The sequence below is a fragment of the Papio anubis genome, chromosome 1, assembly GCF_008728515.1.
Source record: "Papio anubis isolate 15944 chromosome 1, Panubis1.0, whole genome shotgun sequence".
In the NCBI taxonomy this organism is placed as follows: Eukaryota; Metazoa; Chordata; class Mammalia; order Primates; family Cercopithecidae; genus Papio; species Papio anubis.
In genome coordinates, this window is record NC_044976.1 from 138755411 (window position 1) to 138775283 (window position 19873).

Consider the following 19873-nt stretch of genomic DNA (forward strand, 5'->3'; position numbering starts at 1 on the left):
GGGAAAGAAAAAGGAAGATGGTATGTTTTAAAGTTGGAGAAGGAAACACGGACACTTTGATCCTGGGATCTGAGAGAATGCAAAGCTGGCCTGCTGGAGTTTACTCCTCAGTAGGTAAGCCTCTTAAGTACTTTCATCTGATCAGACACCAGGGTCAGCAGTAAAAGGAGTTTCAATAATACAACCTTATTTGTGCTAAGGAGATTTTAGTTTTATTTTACATACCCTGGAATTATCTACATTGCACATCGATTTAATTGCAGGTAAATTCCATAATGTCTCCCCTCCAGATGAAGTAAATACCACTCTGGAATATCGGTCACCTGGTGATATGAAAAAAAAAAGGAAAGAAAAAGGTTTATAAATTATTCATTTATTTCATAAGACTCAGGATTCGGAAATAACTCAAACTGGGAAACCACATGGACGATTCATTAGCAGCAGGAAATTCTTTCCTTTGATAAATTCCAGGAGAAAATGTTAAAAGAAACAAACAAAAAAAAGCAATGCCATAATATTGTCTTAGCGCAAAGCCTTTGTCTACTCACTATATCTTAAAATTGTATGAAATATATAGCAAATCTATTTTTGGTCAGACTATAGGAAGAAAAATCCATAGGAATTTACAATAGGAAACTAATTGAATATATCCCTTTTAATTTCACAACACATCACCATAATAAAAAAAGATGCACTAGGGAATACCAAGAATGGATTATAGGGATGTTCTCCCTGGCAGCTAACTAGAGAGGAAAGATGGTGGGTGATCTATTTAAAATCACTAAAAACAGTCAACTAAGTACAGAATGCTGGCCATATTCCGGTTGAGTACATGGTCTCTCTGGTATACTAGAATCTAGAAAAGATATTTTGACAATCAGATTAACAAAAAATATGTTTCTGAATAAGGGAGGTTGTATGATATACTAGAAAGAGCATGCATGGTCTTTAAAGTCAGATTAGGATATAACCAGGTCCTGTCATTTACTAGCTATGTGACCTTAGGCAACTAACAACTTCTCTGAGCCTTGGTTCCTCATTTGTAAAATGCAGACAGCAATATCTATCTCAAATAGCTGTGAGGATTAAATGAGATGATAACAGATGCCCAACAATATTGTTTCTGTATCCTTAGAACAGAAACAACATGAACCACATATTAAAAAATATGAACCACATAAAACAAAGAAGATTAATTTTATGTTAGTTAAAATGCCTAATTGTGCTAACAAATCAGCTGGTAAATTTATGAGTAAAGCTTTATTAGAAAAGGTTTTATCTATGATCATGAAGTTTTGGCTATTACCTTATGTTGACTAATTTTGGAGAGCAAAATCAGCCTGGTGGAAACTGAAACATTTCATTTACACAGAGTTGGTAATGGCTTTAGTCAAGGCAGAATCTACTTATGAGACAATATTTAGCATTGACTATTGAAATGTAATGTTTTTCCTGGTTAAGATCATAACTAACAGATGTTGGTTAAGCAATAATATATAGTAACACTTTGATTGAGAGAAATAAACCAGCCAGAACATGCAAGTAACCAGAGTTCAACTTCCTAATGTTTTTTAAGAGAAGAGACAGAAAAGGAAACATGTATTGCTTCCTGGGATCAGTATAAGATTCTGCCTAATCTCCCACTGTCTATTACTATACAGAGTAAGAGATCAAAATAAAGATCCTGAGACTTGGTAAGCTCCAGAAACATCAATGATCCAATCAAGTCATCTAGTGTTCTATTAAGTGTTCTAATAAGACAGCAAAACATACATTTAAGAGGGATTTTCAATAACAACAGCAAAAGCTGAAATCAAAAGAGCTTTAATGTTAATATTTACTTAATTAGAAATTACACTATCCACAGTTCCTCAATCCTAATCACTATGGCTAATCAATGGCTTACATACTTATATTCATGTCCTCTAGGCTGTGCCTTCCTTCTTCCCTGGCAGCTGCAGAGTGATCAGGCTGACTCCATGTTACAGCAAATTTTGGGTAGTGAATTTGTTGCCAACATTTAGAGATCTGATGATTCCACATTCAAATCTGGATTTTTGGCCAGGTGCGGTGGCTCATGCCTGCAATCCCAGCACTTTGGGAAGTCGAGGCGGCAGGATCACCTGAGTTCGGGAGTTTGAGAGCAGCCTAACCAACAAGGAGAAACCCCATCTCTACTAAAAATATAAAATTAGCCAGGCATGGCGGCGCATGCCTGTTATCCCAGCTACTTGGGAAGGCTGAGGCAGGAGAATCACTTGAACCTGGGAGGCAGAGGTTGCGGTGAGCTGAGATCACGCCATTGTACTCCAGCCTGGGCAACAAGAGCAAAACTCCATCTCAAAAAAAAAAAAAAAAAATCTGGATTTTTGACCTCTGGCAAGTTCTTGCAACATTTGGGTCCTCATTTCTAGAACCCCATCTTTTGTCGCGGCTAAGTAGCAGCTGATTTCTTTAGACAGGGCAGATGTTCCTTAGTGTTCCACAATCACCATCACTTCTCTTGTCATACCTAGCTAGCTTTATTCACTTGTATTATATGACAGGCCCGAAGTATTCAAACTTTGAACCTCTAGACTTTATTGTTTTCACCTCTCTACCTCTACTGCCTAGTGATGAGGCAGCACACTGACGGCTCTTAATACAGTACTGCTTTTTGAATGAATCAGAACTTTAAGTCATTTTCTGATTCATTTTAGAATGAATCAAAACTTTAACTGATTTTTAAATAATTCAACAGATTATTTCAAGGTTCAATCCAAAAATATGTACCTGTATTTGATCTAGAAATAAACAGTACAAGGAATGTTTAAAAAGACTTCAAATGTTGGGTGAGGTCGAGAATTTCATTAGATTTGTATCTTCCTTAAAATAAGAAAACTCAATCATTACTTTTTTCATTAATTTTAATAATATAATAAACTCAGACTAGTAGTTGACTAAACTAGAGAAATAAAAGAAAAAGTTAATTAGCCAAAATTTCTTTAGGTTCAACAGCAACAGTGAAGCTGTGTGACTAGCCACACACGACTATCAGTCTAGACTGTGATCATGTTCAATTTTAAATGCCAGCAAACCGCTGAGCATGTGTTCATCTACGATGCCACTCACTTGGAACGTCGCAGAAAAAGCTGTCCTTGTGGAAGTTCCAGTCAACTTCTCTTTTCTCTCTTTCATAATGATCATCTGACCATCTATCATCCCGATGGCTGAAATGGAACAACAATTTGATCTTCAATAAAGTTCTCGCTATTTCAAGGCTGATAAGCATACTGGAAACAGTACTTCCTCAAAGCCATGACCTGCTTAGTTCTTGATATTAAGTTGAAAGGATTAAAAGAAGCAATCAACATTAACTTTCTCACTTCTAAAAAAGAAAAAAAAAAAGAAAATCTCACCTTTTCATCCTACTACAACAAAATCTTGAAACACAATGACAAGCTAAACAAATTCAGTGGCAAAGATTTTGAGCCACACATTTTACATTTAAATTTTTTGTTCAGGCAGTATTTTAAGAGGAATTCATTAAGCAATGTTTTATCTAAAAGTTATATAAAAATAAATAATTGATTACCTTTTGGCTTGTTCATCTGCATATTTAAAGGGATAATTTGCTAATGTTGCTTTGTATCCTGTATTTTTCACCATATTATTCCATGTGACCAGTCTCTGGCCTATTGCTGTTCCTCTTGGTTCAAAACCCTAAGGCAAAATTACAAGTGCTCGTTAGTGTATTTCATTTCAGGCTAAGTATAGTTACAATGAAAGCTTGGGAAAGCAATGTCAAAGTAATGTATAGCTTTCGACAGAAAATACAGTTCCTCACAGCTACTCCAGAGGTGACTGCATTAAAACAAGATGCCTTGACATGATAATCATCACCTATTTGCTGTGACAAAACAGTTTGATTCTTTGGTATGATACATGTCTAAGGAAAGTTTATCTTTTCAACTCATGCCTAAGCATTTAGTAAATACTTATTTTTATCTTATAAAAATTATGATAAAATAAATCATGTTACACATCGTTAGTATTTTTACAAGAGTGTTTCATTATCCTTGATCATATTTTCCTCATAATTCCACTCCAGAGAAACATTTACTTAAAAACAGACTCCGCTATCTGTTAGTAATACTGAAATTCCTTTAACTTCTTTGGGAGAAAACAGAGACAGTGTTAAAGACTTTATGAGAATAATTTTATAGAAGGCAGATTCTCCAATTTATTGCTTTTTAGCTTAAACATGGGGACCAAGAAGCAAACCTTCCAGATTTTTGAGGGTAAGCAAGTTCCTTGATCTTTTAACAACCTGATAATACAGATAAAGTAATGTCTTTACTTTTCAGAAAGAGAATTGTTGCTTGAGAAGGTTTTTAAAGAAATGGGTTACTAAATAACATAAGGCAACATGTATTAAAATACACAATATTTGAAGATGATTTTAGGCTAAAGAAAACATAAATGCTACTCACCAGCAATGGATCGGAGAAGTCAGGAAGCTCTGGCACTAATACTCCAACCAAGGCACAGACCACGATGAACATGGTGCACATGCCCAAGACCACCACTGGCCAGTCAGCTATCAGGGCTGCATAACTACAAAACACAAAGAAGTGTCAGCTATCAGGGCTGCATAACTACAGAAACACAAAGAAGGCACAAAGAAGGCCCTTTGCAGAAATATTTTTGGTACCTAAGAGAGCAATTTATTAAATCCTCATATTGTAGACCAAATACAGGTATTTATCAATACAATATCTAATGGGGTTATAAATATTTGTATGTAATTGTAGTAGAAAGTTACAAGATCATTCTCCCCTCATTTTTGTGATCAAGTAGCACTTTATGCCACAGGCTACTGAGAGTCAGAATAATGTTCATATATGACAAATAACATTTTATATCTACATCTATGCCCGTAAAAGATATAAAATACACACTTCATTAGTGGAAAGAAAATAAATTTTAACAGAGGATCCATTCTCTATGCAGTGTCTTCCAGAACTTTTGTTGCTCTAGTTATTCCCTTTCTCCACACCTTTACTCTCTCAGTTCTTAAAGAAGAACTCAATCTATAAACAGGTTCATATAGTTCAAATCTTAAAAATAACCAGATTGAGGGCTGGGAGCGATGGCTCACACCTGTAATCCCAGCACTTTGGGAGGCCGAGGCAAGCGGATCACAAGGTCAGGAGTTCGAGACCATTCTGACTAACATTGTGAAACCCTGTCTCTACTAAAAATACAAACAATTAGCCGGGCATGGTGGCGCACACCTGTAGTCCTAGCTACTCGGGAGGCTGAGGCACGAGAATCGTTTGAACCCAGGAGGCGGAGGTTGCAGTGAGCCGAGATCGTGCCACTGCACTCCAGCCTGGGTGACAGAGTGAGATTCTGTCTCCAAAAACAAACAAACAAATGAACAAACAAAAACAAACTAAACATTTCCCACAAACCTGTAACTTTCCTTCTAGCTAAAACTACAGTGAACATATCGACTAGATATGTGAGTTCCATGAGGGCAGAAATTCTTGTCGGATTCATTTAGTGTACTATCGGTGGAAGGTGATCAGTATCTACTGACTAAATGAACAAACACCTGGTGCTTGTACTCTCCAGCTACTACAATCTGGCTTTAGTCTCTTCCCACATGTGGGGAACTGTCTCTATTACCAAATCCTACCACCGGGCCCTTTCTTCCAGATGTGCTTCCCACACCCTCATTTGTTACCTCGAATTGAAAGATCTGTTTCTGTATTCCTTTCATGAGGTCCTGGATCACACGTTATTATTTTAACACTTCCAAGTCTTGATATGAGCTAAGTACCCAACAGCAGCTGACTAAACTGAACTTTTTCTAAAATTCAAAATGCATCCTGCAAACTTCTGGTTTCTTGAATCTTTATTAGAAGAAAAGCAAGACAAAATATTTAACTTGTGGACCACTACTCTCAAATTCTCAGCAATGTTAGCTCATTTGGCTGCTACAATGGCTATTTCTGGCTCATTTGAAATAGGATTCTTACTCATATTTTTGAGTTATTTCTTCAAAATCATGCTAGTAGTTACAAATAATTCTGGTGGCTCTAAATGTCAGTCTGAAAAAAAAGCTACTATATGTCTCTAAGAATAGACTGCCAATTTTTATAATCTGATGTCTTAACTTTATTGATCTGGCTTTGTGGGGATATTTGCTTCAAATTATAATTCTAGTAAGGTTATGCTTTAAGGGTAATTACCTTTTAAAGGTAATTATGCTTTAAGGGAGCATGTGCACAGGCACTTTTCACTGCTGCTCTTTTAAAGTAATCTTATAAGGCCAGACGCAGTGGCTTTATAAGTAGCCTGTAATCCCAACACTTTGGGAGGCTGAGGCAGTCAGATCACCTGAGATCAGGAGTTTGAGACCAGCCTGGCCAACATGGTGAAACTCTGGCTCTACAAAAATACAAAAAAAAAAAAAAAAAAATACAAAAAATACAGGCGTGGTGGCACACGCCTGTAGTCCCAGCTACTTGGGAAGCTAAGGCAGGAGAATTACTTAAACCCAGGAGGCGGAGGCTGCAGTGAGCAGAGATCACATCAGTGCACTCCAGCCTGGGTGAGCAACACTCTGTCAAAAAAAAAAAAAAAAAAAAAAAAAGAAAGAAAGCAATAAAGGAAGGAAGGAAAACGAAAGAAAGAAAGGAAAGGAGAAATCTTATAAAAATAAATAAATAAATACAAGCTCGCCCTTATTCAAAATACCAGTTGCTCTTATGCTTTACATAAATTATCATCTCATTCAATTCTCACAACAACCCTTAGAGATGAAACTAAGGCATAGACAAGTTATAGAACTTATTCAACGTCACAAAACTAGGAACCTAGATAGTCTGGTTCTAGTGTCAGGCCTTTTAATCTCTGGGCTGTCATTTCTTTCTTCAGACACAAGAGTAACTAGGAACATTACGAATAACTACACTTGGCACAAATGCTTCCCAAAACTTACAATTAAACATTCCTAGTCCTACTTATAGTTAATTTCTCTATGCAAAGTCATATGGGTTCTAAGTTTGAACATTATTCACTAGACTGCAAATTTTGGATTTAAAAACTCATTCAGGAAAAGTGATGCTAGATAAGACAGAATAACCTTTTAGAATAATTCTGAATATAATAAAAACATATAAGTGACAATAAGCTGATTGTGGTTGTTCAAATGTAAACACCAAGTGGCTAGAAGCTTTCACACTTCTAGGACACACCCTGTGCAAAAACATTCTCCTTACTTTATTTCCTCCTCCACCAAATGCAAACTAAGATGAAAGTAACTAGTTTTGAAGCCATAAAGTCCTCTGTCTCAATAGCACATTTGAGACTACATTCATTGCTTCAGACTTAAAAAGAGTCCTTTACATTTTAGACCATTAAAATATCAGCCCTGTGAAATGAAAATGGCCCCAGGCTTATACAATTATTCATTACACTTTATTTTAAATGGATTCATTTTCTCTCAAATGAATCAGAAGTTATGCATTTTTACCTACTAACGTTATCAATAGAGGGCAATAGGCCCCAAATTGCTTAGTATTCATACTGTGGTTTAATTTACCCATATAATGATTTTTTATTTTGTGTTCTTGAAAATCTGCACACACATGTATAACAACCTTAAAAGCCCCATTCAGTAATTGCTTTTCTTCCCTTTGAAAACATTTGGTTTTGATTTTACAGCACTGCTACATACCATATATGTGCACTGACTACATATGGAAACTTTATGGCATTAGTGATTTCAGCACATTTCTTCCAAACACGTTTAACCTTGCTTACTATAATTCCACTTCCTTACACGTCTGATGTTTCCCACGCTAACCTTTCCTAGAGACAACTTCACATTTAAGTAAAGGGATCACCATCCTGAGTATATAACACACCACGGGGGAAAGCCCAATCATTCTGAGTAAATTTTACTCAAACAAGTATTTCTCCTCAACACCACAAAATTGCTGAGGCTAATTCTACTCTTCCTGCTATCTGTGCAAAGATACAGTATAGCTGTGGGTACCACATGGGAAACAGAGTTGCATGCGCAATATGAAATCCAGACAATGGTTGTAATATGAAGATAAAAATCCAATAAAGTAGGAAAATTGGAGAAGTAAAGGAAATTAAAAATGGCCTATAAATCTCACAAATATATATATATTTGATGATGTTTTATATATATATACACACACACACACACATATATATATCTCCATATCCTATGCATTATTCTCTTTGAAAAGTGGACCACATGTGCAGTAGAAGAATTTTCAAAGGAACCATTCTTTTAACTATCATGTATTCTTCTGCATATCAAATAATACTTGTCTTTCATCCACCTGCTCTAATATTGAAAATCTTTAGATACCACAATATAACTGTAAATGTGGCCCACCTCTGTAACACCTGGCTTACAGCAGGTAGTCATTTTCCAGTGAAAGACCGTTTTCCCGGAGGCCCTACTGCTGCACTAGCTGCTGAGGTTAGGGCCCACAGCTCTTTACAGGGCACTGCGGTATGCAAGTTCACATCATCTTCTCAATAGGTTAAGTCTCAAATAGGAGACAGATCTGAAGGGCTCGTTCTCCTTTTACAGAAGAAGAAACAGAAGCAGCAGAGGTAATGAAACGTGTTCGTGGGTGAACCGTGGATCTGAGTTAGCAGGCATGCTGCCTGGCATTCTGGTCCAGGGTGTTATGGCCATGCTGGAGTTTTCACTGCTACTCAGTGGAAGCCCCTCAAACATAGTCAGAGATTTTCAGTCACCTTATTATTGGGTTTACTCTGGAAACAGATCAGAAATAACTGTTAAAACAAATAAACGAAGTATCTTATAGAGCCAACTTATGCTCAAGTGACATTAAAATAGGGGCCAATTTTAAGTGGGTCATTTATAACATTCCCCCATAATAAATTTTCCTCTTAGCTTACAAAGATTTTTTTTTTCCTTGCTCTTTGCTGCCTTTCTCAAAACACTCTTCTTTCTTCTCTTTCCTCTGAGCAGAAAGCCATGTTTCAGATGGTATAAGTCAGTCCCCACACCAGAGGCTTCCTTTTCACCCAACCACCGGATCTTTAATCCCTTACAGCCTGGCTTTTGCTCTCATGACTCTTCTGAACTGCCCAAGTCAACTAACTGTTATTGGTTTTGATCTTCCTTGACCTGAGCAGAATTTAACACTGTTAGCTACCTCTTTTTTCCTAAAAATCCTTTCCCTTTTGGTTTATTCCTTTTTGTTTCCCTTAATAGCTCTTTCTTATTCCTCTTGTCCCTTAAAGATAGACATTTCAAAATGTTAAGTCATAACTTTTCCAGTGGCATCAACTATCAACTTAGTGGGAAGAGTGATTGAAGTTTGAGAAAATTAAAAAAAAAAAAAGAATATACAACTCTTTTTTTCTTGTGAAGTAACAAATTCATCCAACACTTAGCATTAAACAGTAAGGATGCAAGGCATTCTGGAAATACAAAAACGGCAGACTTGGATCTTGCCCTCAGGGAATTTACAGCCTAATACAGAAAATAAGACAGGCACATGAATATCTACAAGACAGGTTAAAAAAATATATATGTGTGTGTGTTTTTTGTTTTTTTCTTTCCCCCCTGAGATGGAGTCTTGCTCTGTCACCTAGGCTAGAGTGCAGTGGTATGATATTGGCTCACTGCAAGTTCCACCTCCCGGGTTCAAGCAATTCTCCCACCTCAGCCTCTGAGTAGCTGGGATTCCAGGCACCCACCACCACACCCAGCTAATTTTTGTATTTTTAGCAGAGATGGGGGTTTCACCATGTTGGCCAGGCTGGTCTCGAACTCCTGACCTCGTGATCTGCCCACCTCGGCCTCCCAAAGTGGTGGGATTATAGGCATGAGCCACTGTGCCTGTCCAAAAATATGTGTTTTTTAGAGGCGTACAGATGAAATGTTTTGTGAATTCAATAAGGGAAGCAATAAGTTCCAGCCAAGGTGGGAAAGGGGAATCAGGAAAGGCTTTGTTGGAGAAGTTATAGTTATATGCATATATACTTAAAAGAAATTATAACTTTGTTTTAATAATACCAATTTAATAACAGAGAAAGAAATGAATTTTTTCAAAGTAAAATTTTTAGTCATTTGAAAAACCCTATTTATAGAAAAGTAGAAATTCGTTTTCTTAATATGCCATATTTACTTGCATACCTCTTTCCCTTATTCTTTCTTTCTCTCTGGTTTTTTGCAAAAATGAAAAGCAAATTGTTAAACAAAATGTGGTATATACATACAATGGAATATTATTCCAGCCTTAAAAAAAGGAGATTCTAATACATGCTACAACATGAATGAACCTGGAAGACATCATACTAAGTGAAATAAGCCAGTCACAAAAGGACAAATACTGTAGGATTCGACTCATATGAGGTACTTAGAGCAGTCAAACCCATAGAGACAGAAAGCAGAATGATGGTTGCTAGGGCCCGGGGGTAGGAGAAAATGGGGAGTTCATGTATAATGGATATAGAATTTCAGTTTTACAAGAGAAAAAAAGTTCTGGAAATGGATGGTGGTGATGGTTATACAACAATATGAATTACATAATGCCAAAGAACTGTACTCTTACAAATGGTTAAAAGGCAACATATATGTTATATATACAACAAATATAAACATGTTATATATACAACACATATAACATATAAACATGTTATAACATTTAAAGTATGTCAATATGTTTTAACTATCATATAAACCTGTTATATATAACATATAAACCTGTTGAATATAACACATAAACCTATGTTATATATAACATACATATGAATGTGTGCGTGCGCTCTCTCTCTCTCTCTCTATACGTATATATATATATATATATATTTTTTTTCGAGACAGGGTCTGGCTCTGTCACCCAGGCTTGAGTGCAGTGGTGTATTTCAGCTAAGTAAAAACTGCTTCCTAGGCTCAAGAGATCCTCTGACCACAGCCTTCTGAGTAGCTGGGACTACAGGTGCAAACCATCATGCTTGGCTAACTTTTTGTAATTTTTTGTAGACACAGGTGTCCCCATGTTGCTTTGGCTGGTCTTAAACTCCTGACCTCAAGTGATCTGCCTGCCTCAGCCTCCCAAAGTGCTGGGATTATAGGCGTGAGCCACTGCACCTGGCCTATTATGTATATTTTACCACAATTTAAAAAATATATTTTTTTAAAATAGAAGGATAGTTTCCTAATTAATATTTATGTAGTAATTTCACTTCAAAGAGAGAATAACTCCCTTGAGGCAGGCATCAGTGTTATCAGCATCTGAGCTTCTTTGGCAACTGAATTTCAAAGATCGCTTAGAATTTCTTAAGTGTAATGACATTGTATCTGGAATTACAATGTGTAAGAACATCTGATGAGAAAATGCTTTTTAAAGGAACTCTTATCTTGTTAAAATTTTCTCTGTTGAAAGATAAGCCTTAAACATTTCCACATAAAGGAATACTTCCATTGGTAACAAGATTTTTAAAAAGAAAGACAACCCCTCTGAAATAAATTGCCATGAATTCAAGTCCTGGTAGTTGGCAGAACAGTATCTCTTTCCTCACTAAGTAAGCCACTGAGAAGCCAATCCATAGAAGGAAGGAATGCAAAATAAACAAATATAAATGTTTACACAGAAATATAATTTTTGTTTTGAGACAGAGTCTCACCCTGTCCCCCAGGCTGGAGTACAGTGGCACAATCTTGGCTCACTGCAACTGCCACCTCCCAGGTTCAAGCGATTCTCCTGCCTCAGCCTCCTGAGTAGCTGGAACTAAAGGCACGTGCCACCATGCTTGGCTAATTTTTGTGTTTCTGGTAGAGATGGGGTTTTGCCATGTTGGCCAGGATGGTCTCAAACTCCTGACCTCAGGTGATCCACCCACCTTGGCTTCCCAAAGTGCTGGGATTACAAGCATGAGCCACTGCACCTAGCCCTAGACACAAATAGAATTTAATACGGTTAGAAATCTACCTTAACACTAAAACCACTTTTGGAGATATGGAATTCCTCAAGCAGCCAACTCATGGGAATTTCTTTTTCTTTCATAAAAATATGAATGAGGAAAGTGAAAAGAACAGCAAAATATGGAGAAAATACTAGACTGGAAAAAGTATGCAGGTAAGTTTATTATTTAATAAGATGACCCAGATTACTTTACCTTTTTGGCAACTTGAAAGGTCTGGATGGTCTGGAAAAAAAAAAACAAAGGAAAAATGATCAAAAACAAAGCATCATAACATAAACAAAGGCTTTACATATGTATTGAACATTTTACTTGTTATCTCTATTACAAAGAATCCTGGAAGCATTAAAAAAAAAAAAAAAGGCAATCTATTTGAGAGATTTTAAATGATGAATGTTGGCTACTTTACATACCAGTAGAGACAGCTCAAGTGGCTACTCAGGAGGCAGAACCTTCCCAGACTCCGTATTACCATCTCCTGATGGAATCATAGTCACACTGTATAATATTCTTCTCTGAGATCTACAGCTACCAGATTCAGTCTTCTCTCTCATAACAGGAATCCACATCCCTAAGCCTCCAATCTAAGCTGCTTCCTTACATAGCAAAGATCCTAACACTTAAAAAAATAGGATATTAGGTATTCTATTCCCTCTTCAAGATACCAGTTGCTTCTCCATTTTTCAATTTCTTAATATCTAACTTTGCAATCCACTTCAACAGATATGGGCTTGTGTTTCCAATCAGCTCTTTCCCATACTCTGTTTTATTATTCCCACTTATCCTTTATACCTTGCCTCCCAGATATAGGATGAGCTTGCTAAAGAAACTCCAAACTCAGTCTCAACCTCCAAACTCTGTATTCCTATCAGATTATTTTTTTCCTATTTACTGGAAAGCATTTAATAATTTGTTGAACAAACAAAAGTACACTGGTTATCACATCGTGGTCTAAAGACACATGAGAGTTCCTGAGACCCTTTCACGGGGTTTGTGAGACCTCCCTTTTCCAACTATAGATCTGTGTAAAGTCAGATTTTCTTCATATACTTCATATATTTCAACCAAATGGCATATTGCCATAGATTACAGAACAAATATGAGAATCCTGCTATCTTCTAGTAAGCCACGTGTCAAAGAGATTTGCAAAAATGTAAAACAATGATACTTACCTTGCTAAACTTCTTTGTTTTGAAAAATGTAATTATTATACACAAAAAGTGTTATTTATGTTAACATGTAATGGGCTTATTAATTTTAATGAGTTTCATAATTTAATATTTGTCAGTTCCAATTCCGATATGGTACATATAGCTATAAGACATAAACAAAAGCTCTTTGAAGATTCTCAACAATTTTTGAAACTGAAAGGGGTTGTGTGACCGAAAGTTTAAGAACCACTACACTAATTTATTGAGGATATATAAATATTTGCTGACTGAATAATTGAATTGCCTAGCCACATACTCTTTCTGAAAATGAAATCTTTCACCAGACTGTACCATACTTGGAGGGAACAAAACAAAATGTAAAAACCTGTCCTCCAAACTTTCTATTTTAAGCTATTACTCTTTCAGTAGTTGGAACCCTACCTTGGAATTTCTTGAAGATCTAAAGTTCTCTTTCCTATTTTCTCTCTCTGTTTACGTTTCTCACTCAGATACATGTATGCACTCTTACAAAGAAACATTTATCTAATTCCTAGTATATCCATGAACAAGACAAACAGGGTTCCCAACTACACAGAGCTAACATTCTAGAACGCACGTTGTATTAAACTGTTGAACAAAAGAGGCATGTGTTCTAAATTTCAAGCTTCATTTACATGCCCTCATTATGGATTCTACGCCCATTAAAATATTAAAACCAAGGAGATGGAACAATCTCAGAAGTTGCAAGCACTGAAAATAATTTTAGGGAATATATATTCCAATTCCACTGTAGCCTCATTTTCAGAGATGGGCCTCAGTTTGCCTTTGGTCTCTCAGCGTCTGAATAATGGAGCTGTGGTGAGAACTCAAGTCTCTTGATGCCTAATTTGCTGTTCTCTGTACTATGAGTATTTGTCTGTAAAACCAAGGAAGAAAAGCCCATAGGGAAAAGAGAATCTCTTATACAGAAAATAATTGTCTTTTCTTTTGGCAGATGTGGAACTTAAAGTCTGAGTTTCCACTAAGAACAGCATAAGATAACTCGTTTTTTTGTTTTGCTTTGTTTTGTTTTTGAGACAGAGTCTTGCTCTGTCGCCCAGGCTGGAGTGCAGTGGCGCAATCTCTGCGGGTTCCAGTCTTCTCTGCGGGTTCCAATCTCCTCTCCGGTTCCAGTGATCCTCCTGCCTCAGTCACCTAGGTAGTTGAGACTACAGGCGCATGCCACCATGCCCGGCTAATTTTTGCATTTTTAGTAGAGCTGGTGTTTCACCATGTTGGCCAGGCTGGCCTCGAACTCCTGGCCTCAGGTGATCCACCTGCCTGGGCCTCCCAAAGTGCTGGGATTGCAGGCCTGAGCCACTATGCCTGGCCGAGAACTTGTTACTTTAAGAAAAAAGATGAGACTGAATATTTACAGCATTATAAAGGACACCAAAAATGCATTCTTTTTATATACATAAAGATAATTCATTTTTAAAAATCTAAAAAAAGACATTAGATACATAAAAAGGAACCATATCTTATTTGTATTCATATCTCCATAACTAGTATAATGTATGGACCTTAGTGGATGTCAGATCAGTGTGTGTTGGATTAATGAATGGGGATATTTCATTACTTTTCCCATACTCAACAGCTTTGAAATCAGTAGACAACGAATTAAAAAAGCAAGAAGCTAGGGACATAAATATTAACATAGGTAAATTTTATTTTGTTTCTTTTTTTCTCTTAGACACACACACACACACACACACACACACACACACACACACACACTTTGTTACATCAGCCCATTCCTATCTGTCAATCCTAAACTCTTTCAACATTTTACTAAACTTTGTAAGTTTCTCTTTGTGCCTCTGTATCCTATAGTATAGGCTCTCTGTTCAATGCTGCAGGAATCATTAGTTTGTTGGTTAATCAGAAAGGTTAATTAAAGAGAAACATTTTTTGAAGTTCTACATACATTCCTTAAATATCTAATAGTAACTTAAACATAAATGTCAATCTATTCTTACATAAACCATAGAACTGCTACATTGTCTATGACTGAGTTTTTGAGGACTTAGGATACTTGTGAGTATCCTGGGTATACTGACTACAATACACATCTAAATTTTGATGATTTTTTCCCAAATCTTTTACAATATTTTCTCCCGTGCCTAATTCAACAGTATACATTTTTTGTAGCAATTAACCTTTTTTTCCTAAGGCTACAATTTTCTTTTCATGAAAACAACTTTTTCTTTTAGCATCTATATATAAGTGAACTAAAAAATTTAATCAGATGACATAATTACCAAAACAAGCCAACTGGCATGCATGGGTTTGGTAAGCACACTTGTCAAATGCCGGGTGCAGAAGTGTGTGGCTGTAGGAGAGCAGCCTCCTGACCTGCAGCACTCAGCTGGCCAGGGCCATCCAAGTGTGCAGAGAGGAACGGAGCGCAGGGCCACTCCAGTGAGCTGGTGAGGGCTCAGCAGCTTTACACAGACTGGGCTTTCAGTGAACACGTTCACATCTGAAGAAGCCACGAAGCACGCTTAGTTTTCTGGTGAATCTACAAAAGACCAAAAACCCCCAAAACCTGTATTTTCAAATACAATTACATATTGATTTTTCAATATGAGTTTTATAGGGATATAATTCATATACCATATAATTCACCCAATTAAAGTGTACAATTCCATGGTTTTTAGTACTTTCATGAGTTATGCGACCATCACTACAACTATATGTTGATTTTATTTAAAAAATTTTTAATTTAAATTATTTTCTTTTGAGACAAGGTCTTGCTCTGTCATCCAGGCTGGAGTGCAGTGGGCCAGCTCACTACAGTCTCCATTTCCTGGGCTCAGGTAATCCTCCCACCTCAACCTCCTGAGTAGTTGGGGCCACAGGTGTGCGCCACCACACCCAGTTAATTTTTTAGATTTTTTATTTGTAGATGTGGGGTCTCTCTATGCTGCCTAGGCTGGTCTTAAACTCCTGGGCTCAAGTGACCCTCTCGCCCAGGCTCCCAAAATGCTGGGATTACAGGCATGAGCCACTGTGCCTGGCTTATACATTGATTTTAAAATAATATGCTGACTGGGCACGGTGGCTCACGCCTGTAATCCCAGCACTTTGGGAGGCCAGGGCGGGCGGATCACCCGAGATTGGGAGTTCAAGATCAGCCTGACCAACATGGAGAAACCCTGTCTCTCCTAAAAATACAAAATTAGCCAGGCATGGTGGTACACACATGTAATCCCAGCTACTCGGGAGGCTAAGGCAGGAGAATCTGTCGAACCTGGGAGGTGGAGGTTGCGGTGAGCTGAGATCGCACCATTGCACTCCAGCCTGGGCAACAAGAGCGAAACTCTGTCTCAAAAAATAAATAAATAAATAAAAAGAATATGCTATCTGAACATCAGTGATGAAACTATTAATGAGCTATGAAAGCAAATGTATTTTTCCAGAGAGTAAGGCCCTGGACAAGGAAGCAAATCACTTGTCTACAAAAATCTTAATTTTTCACTCCCCGTGTTTCACTTATGCATCCTTAAAAGTACATCTTGAATTTCCAAGAGAAATTACGAGATTTTGCTATCTTTAGAACTAAAATTATCCTCACAGCCATAAGTCTGGAACATGTACTGAACAAAGAAATGGTATTTTGCTATAGACATTTGGTTTGTAACAAATGTAAACCCTCTCTTTGCCACTCACTTTTTCTTTTAACTAAATAGAAATTCATGTATCTATGATTAATTTATTCCCTAGAGAGAAACAACTAAAGATCATCATAGTCTTTCTGCTTGAGTAAAGATTTCATTTTATGTTAAATTTGAGACAGTAAGTAGAGATTGTCAACATCAGCTGGAAAAGAAAAATTGAGGTTACCACAAAAAAACCTCCTGGGAAAACATTAGGTCTCTCTGAAGTTTCTATACTAATGGACAGGACAAACAGATGATGGAAACATCGAAACCACACTACAGGTAAAACATGAAACCTGTTTGATTTACAGTATTGCCTTCTTTAATTCTGCTTTTGCAGTCTCTTACCAGAAACGCCTGTGAAAGGAGGCTAGCAAGGGAGTCTACCACATACTTTCATAGATCAAAAGCAGTCTTCCTCCATTTGTAAAATCCTTTGGATTTGCTATTTTTAATATCTACCTAATAAAACCTGCAGATGACTTTCACCCTAACTTCAGTCTTGTGTTGATAAATAACTAGTAAAAACAAACAAATCTAACCTTGGAGAGAGAAACTATCTTTTTCCAACATTCACCTTTTAATAAAAACAAACCCAAATAAGCAACAATAATCTTCAGTGGGAACATTTTCCTCTTCTTTGATTAGGTTTTTAGCCTTTTTTTCCTGAAGGGAATAGGCCCAAGGAAAGATGACATTTGCGTGTCCCACCACACACTCCCACAGGCTGTGGTGTAGGTAAGCTTCGGTCCCCAGAGAGTCCATCAGCTGCAGTGTCATTCTTTCTCTCCCACTCAAGAAAGCATTTCTGTATGCAAGTGAGTGACAGTGACATTATTTTAGGGCTAAGCTCACATCTGTTTTTTAAAAAGCAAAGCATGTACAAACTGGGGTACTCATAATTAGTAATAAATTGCCCTTGGCACTTCACACTTGAGAACTGTAACAGCAGTTGAGAACCTTGGCTATAGTACTCTGATGACCAGTGAACTGCGGTATGTGTACATATATCGGTCAAGAGGACAACTAATGAGACTGTAAAGTTCTCAGAAGGAGGGAGAGTGGGAGGTACCAAGCGGAGTAATCAAGACAATAGGGGTAGATATAGAGGCAATGGAAATTTTTAAAAAAGGTAATAGAAAAAAAGGAGTGTGAAAGGGGTAAAGTTAAGAAACAGAAAAAAAGTGGAAAAGCTCCTAATCGTCTATTTCTTTGTTTTGCTCAACTTTTCCCTCTTTTAATAATTTTTGGAAAGAGAAGGGGAGCTTGTAGAATAAAGGAAATGAGAATACTGAAATACAAAAACTTTCCCATCAGTCTAGAGAATTCTTTCTAGACATAACTGCAGAATTAATACCACAACTTACAAAGGGACAGTCTCAGGCGGGTGCGGTAGCTCACGCCTGCAAATGTCAGTACTTTGGGAGGCCAGGCAGGAGGACTGCTTGAGCCCAGGAGTTCAAGACCAGCCTAGGCCTGATAGTGAGACCCTATCTCTATAAAAAATAATAATAAAAAAAAATTAGCTGGCGTGGTGGCATGCACCTGTAGTCCCAGCTACTCAGGAGGCTGAGGAGGGAGGATTGCTTGAGCCCAGGAGGTCAGTGCTGCTGCGAGGCAAGATTGCACCATGAAGAAAACATACTTTCAGCTTTATGGTAGTAACAAAATTTTTAAGCAAAAAGTGCTGTAAGTAGCACATTTTAACCTCAAAAGTCACATTGGATTGTGCTATATTCTCTTTCTGTGAGAGGCTATTCTGCAAGTAGTAACTTCAGTTCAGCACTGGTAGGTTAGGAAGAAAGTATTTGAAAATAAAAAAAATCCACACTTCAATGCGTATTCTTTAAAAGATTCCCAACAAAAACAAAGCCATTCTTCATATTAAGTATTTCCATGAAACATCACTGGCACACTTGTGTTCTATCATGAAGATGAAACAGATACCCTGCAGACAAGCTAAGCTTGGCCTCTAACCCATTTTTCATGCACCAGAGCTAAATGTTTATGGTCTGTGTCAAGTGATTTTAAGGATAACAAAAACCACAACTACTTGTGTGATGCATTTCCTAAATGCTTACGAGATGCTGACTCAAAAGTGTTGGTCATCTTGATGTCTAGAATTGTTAAAACTGAACAAAGTGCCAGCTTCTATATAAAAACTAGGAGGCATGTGACAAAGGTTGGGAATGGCGAGACTAACATTTAAAGAGCGCCTTATAAATACTATGCACTTTATAAATATTAAAAAAAGAAATGTAGTATATATTGAATAACCATTTTGAGTATCAGAAAAATACTTTTTTCTCTTTAAGAGAACAGTGAACTTAGAAATCAAAAGATGTGAAGTTAAAGTCTGGACCCTGAAACTTATTAGTTGAATGATCTTGATGATCTTGAGCAATTCCTTTAATTCCTCAGCATTTGTGAGAATGAGATAATACTTTAAAATAAGCTGGTGTGTGTAACAGTTTTCTACAAACTGTTGAGAATTATCCAAGAGAAAACAGGTACTACTACCACACTATTATTTTTTCATCCAAAAATGGCATTCAAACATCAGTTAGGAGTAATGCAAAGGACTCATTTAGAGTAAAGCATAAGGTCCCTTTATTCGTCAGCACTGTACACTTTTATGATTTACTTAACAAGATCAACTGATTCTTGCTACTAGCTGAATGTAACATAAAAATCGATGTCACACCCATAAGCCTAATTAGAATAAGAGACTGTCAGAACTGTAAGAAACCTAAAAGTCATCCCACTTAATACCTTTATGAAACAAAGGAGAAAAGGGTCCAAGATCATAGAGCAAGTCAATGGCAGAGCCAGGTCTAGAATCCAAACATCTTGACTTGAACCTGTGCTTTATTGGCCACACACTGAAAAGGAAAACCTGCACACTGATGCAGGCTATGAGGTATTGCTTGTGAACTAAAAATGAAAAGGAACGCAGAAATGGGAAGAGCTTCCTAACGAAAAGCAAATGGCACTTGTGCACAAGAGGGCATATGCAACGATGTC

General features: G+C 37.1%; 1 protein-coding gene across 10 annotated transcripts in view; it reads right to left on the bottom strand.

Annotated features, from left to right (window-relative positions):
- Window positions 1-19873, bottom strand: part of DISP1 (dispatched RND transporter family member 1) — a 199228-nt gene that overhangs the window by 11102 nt on the left and 168253 nt on the right. For 8 of the 10 annotated variants that reach the window (XM_009186796.4, XM_009186775.4, XM_021926935.2 and 5 more), the window contains 5 exons: window positions 12193-12222; window positions 4473-4596; window positions 3575-3702; window positions 3112-3209; window positions 226-323 (listed from right to left, as the gene is read on the bottom strand). In XM_009186796.4, coding sequence (XP_009185060.1) covers window positions 226-323; window positions 3112-3209; window positions 3575-3702; window positions 4473-4596; window positions 12193-12222 — 478 coding nt within the window. Of the gene's footprint in view, window positions 1-225; window positions 324-3111; window positions 3210-3574; window positions 3703-4472; window positions 4597-12192; window positions 12223-13589; window positions 13700-15448; window positions 15709-19873 lie in introns of those variants that run through there. The other 2 variants (XM_031655521.1, XM_031655514.1) reach the window with 2 other exon arrangements.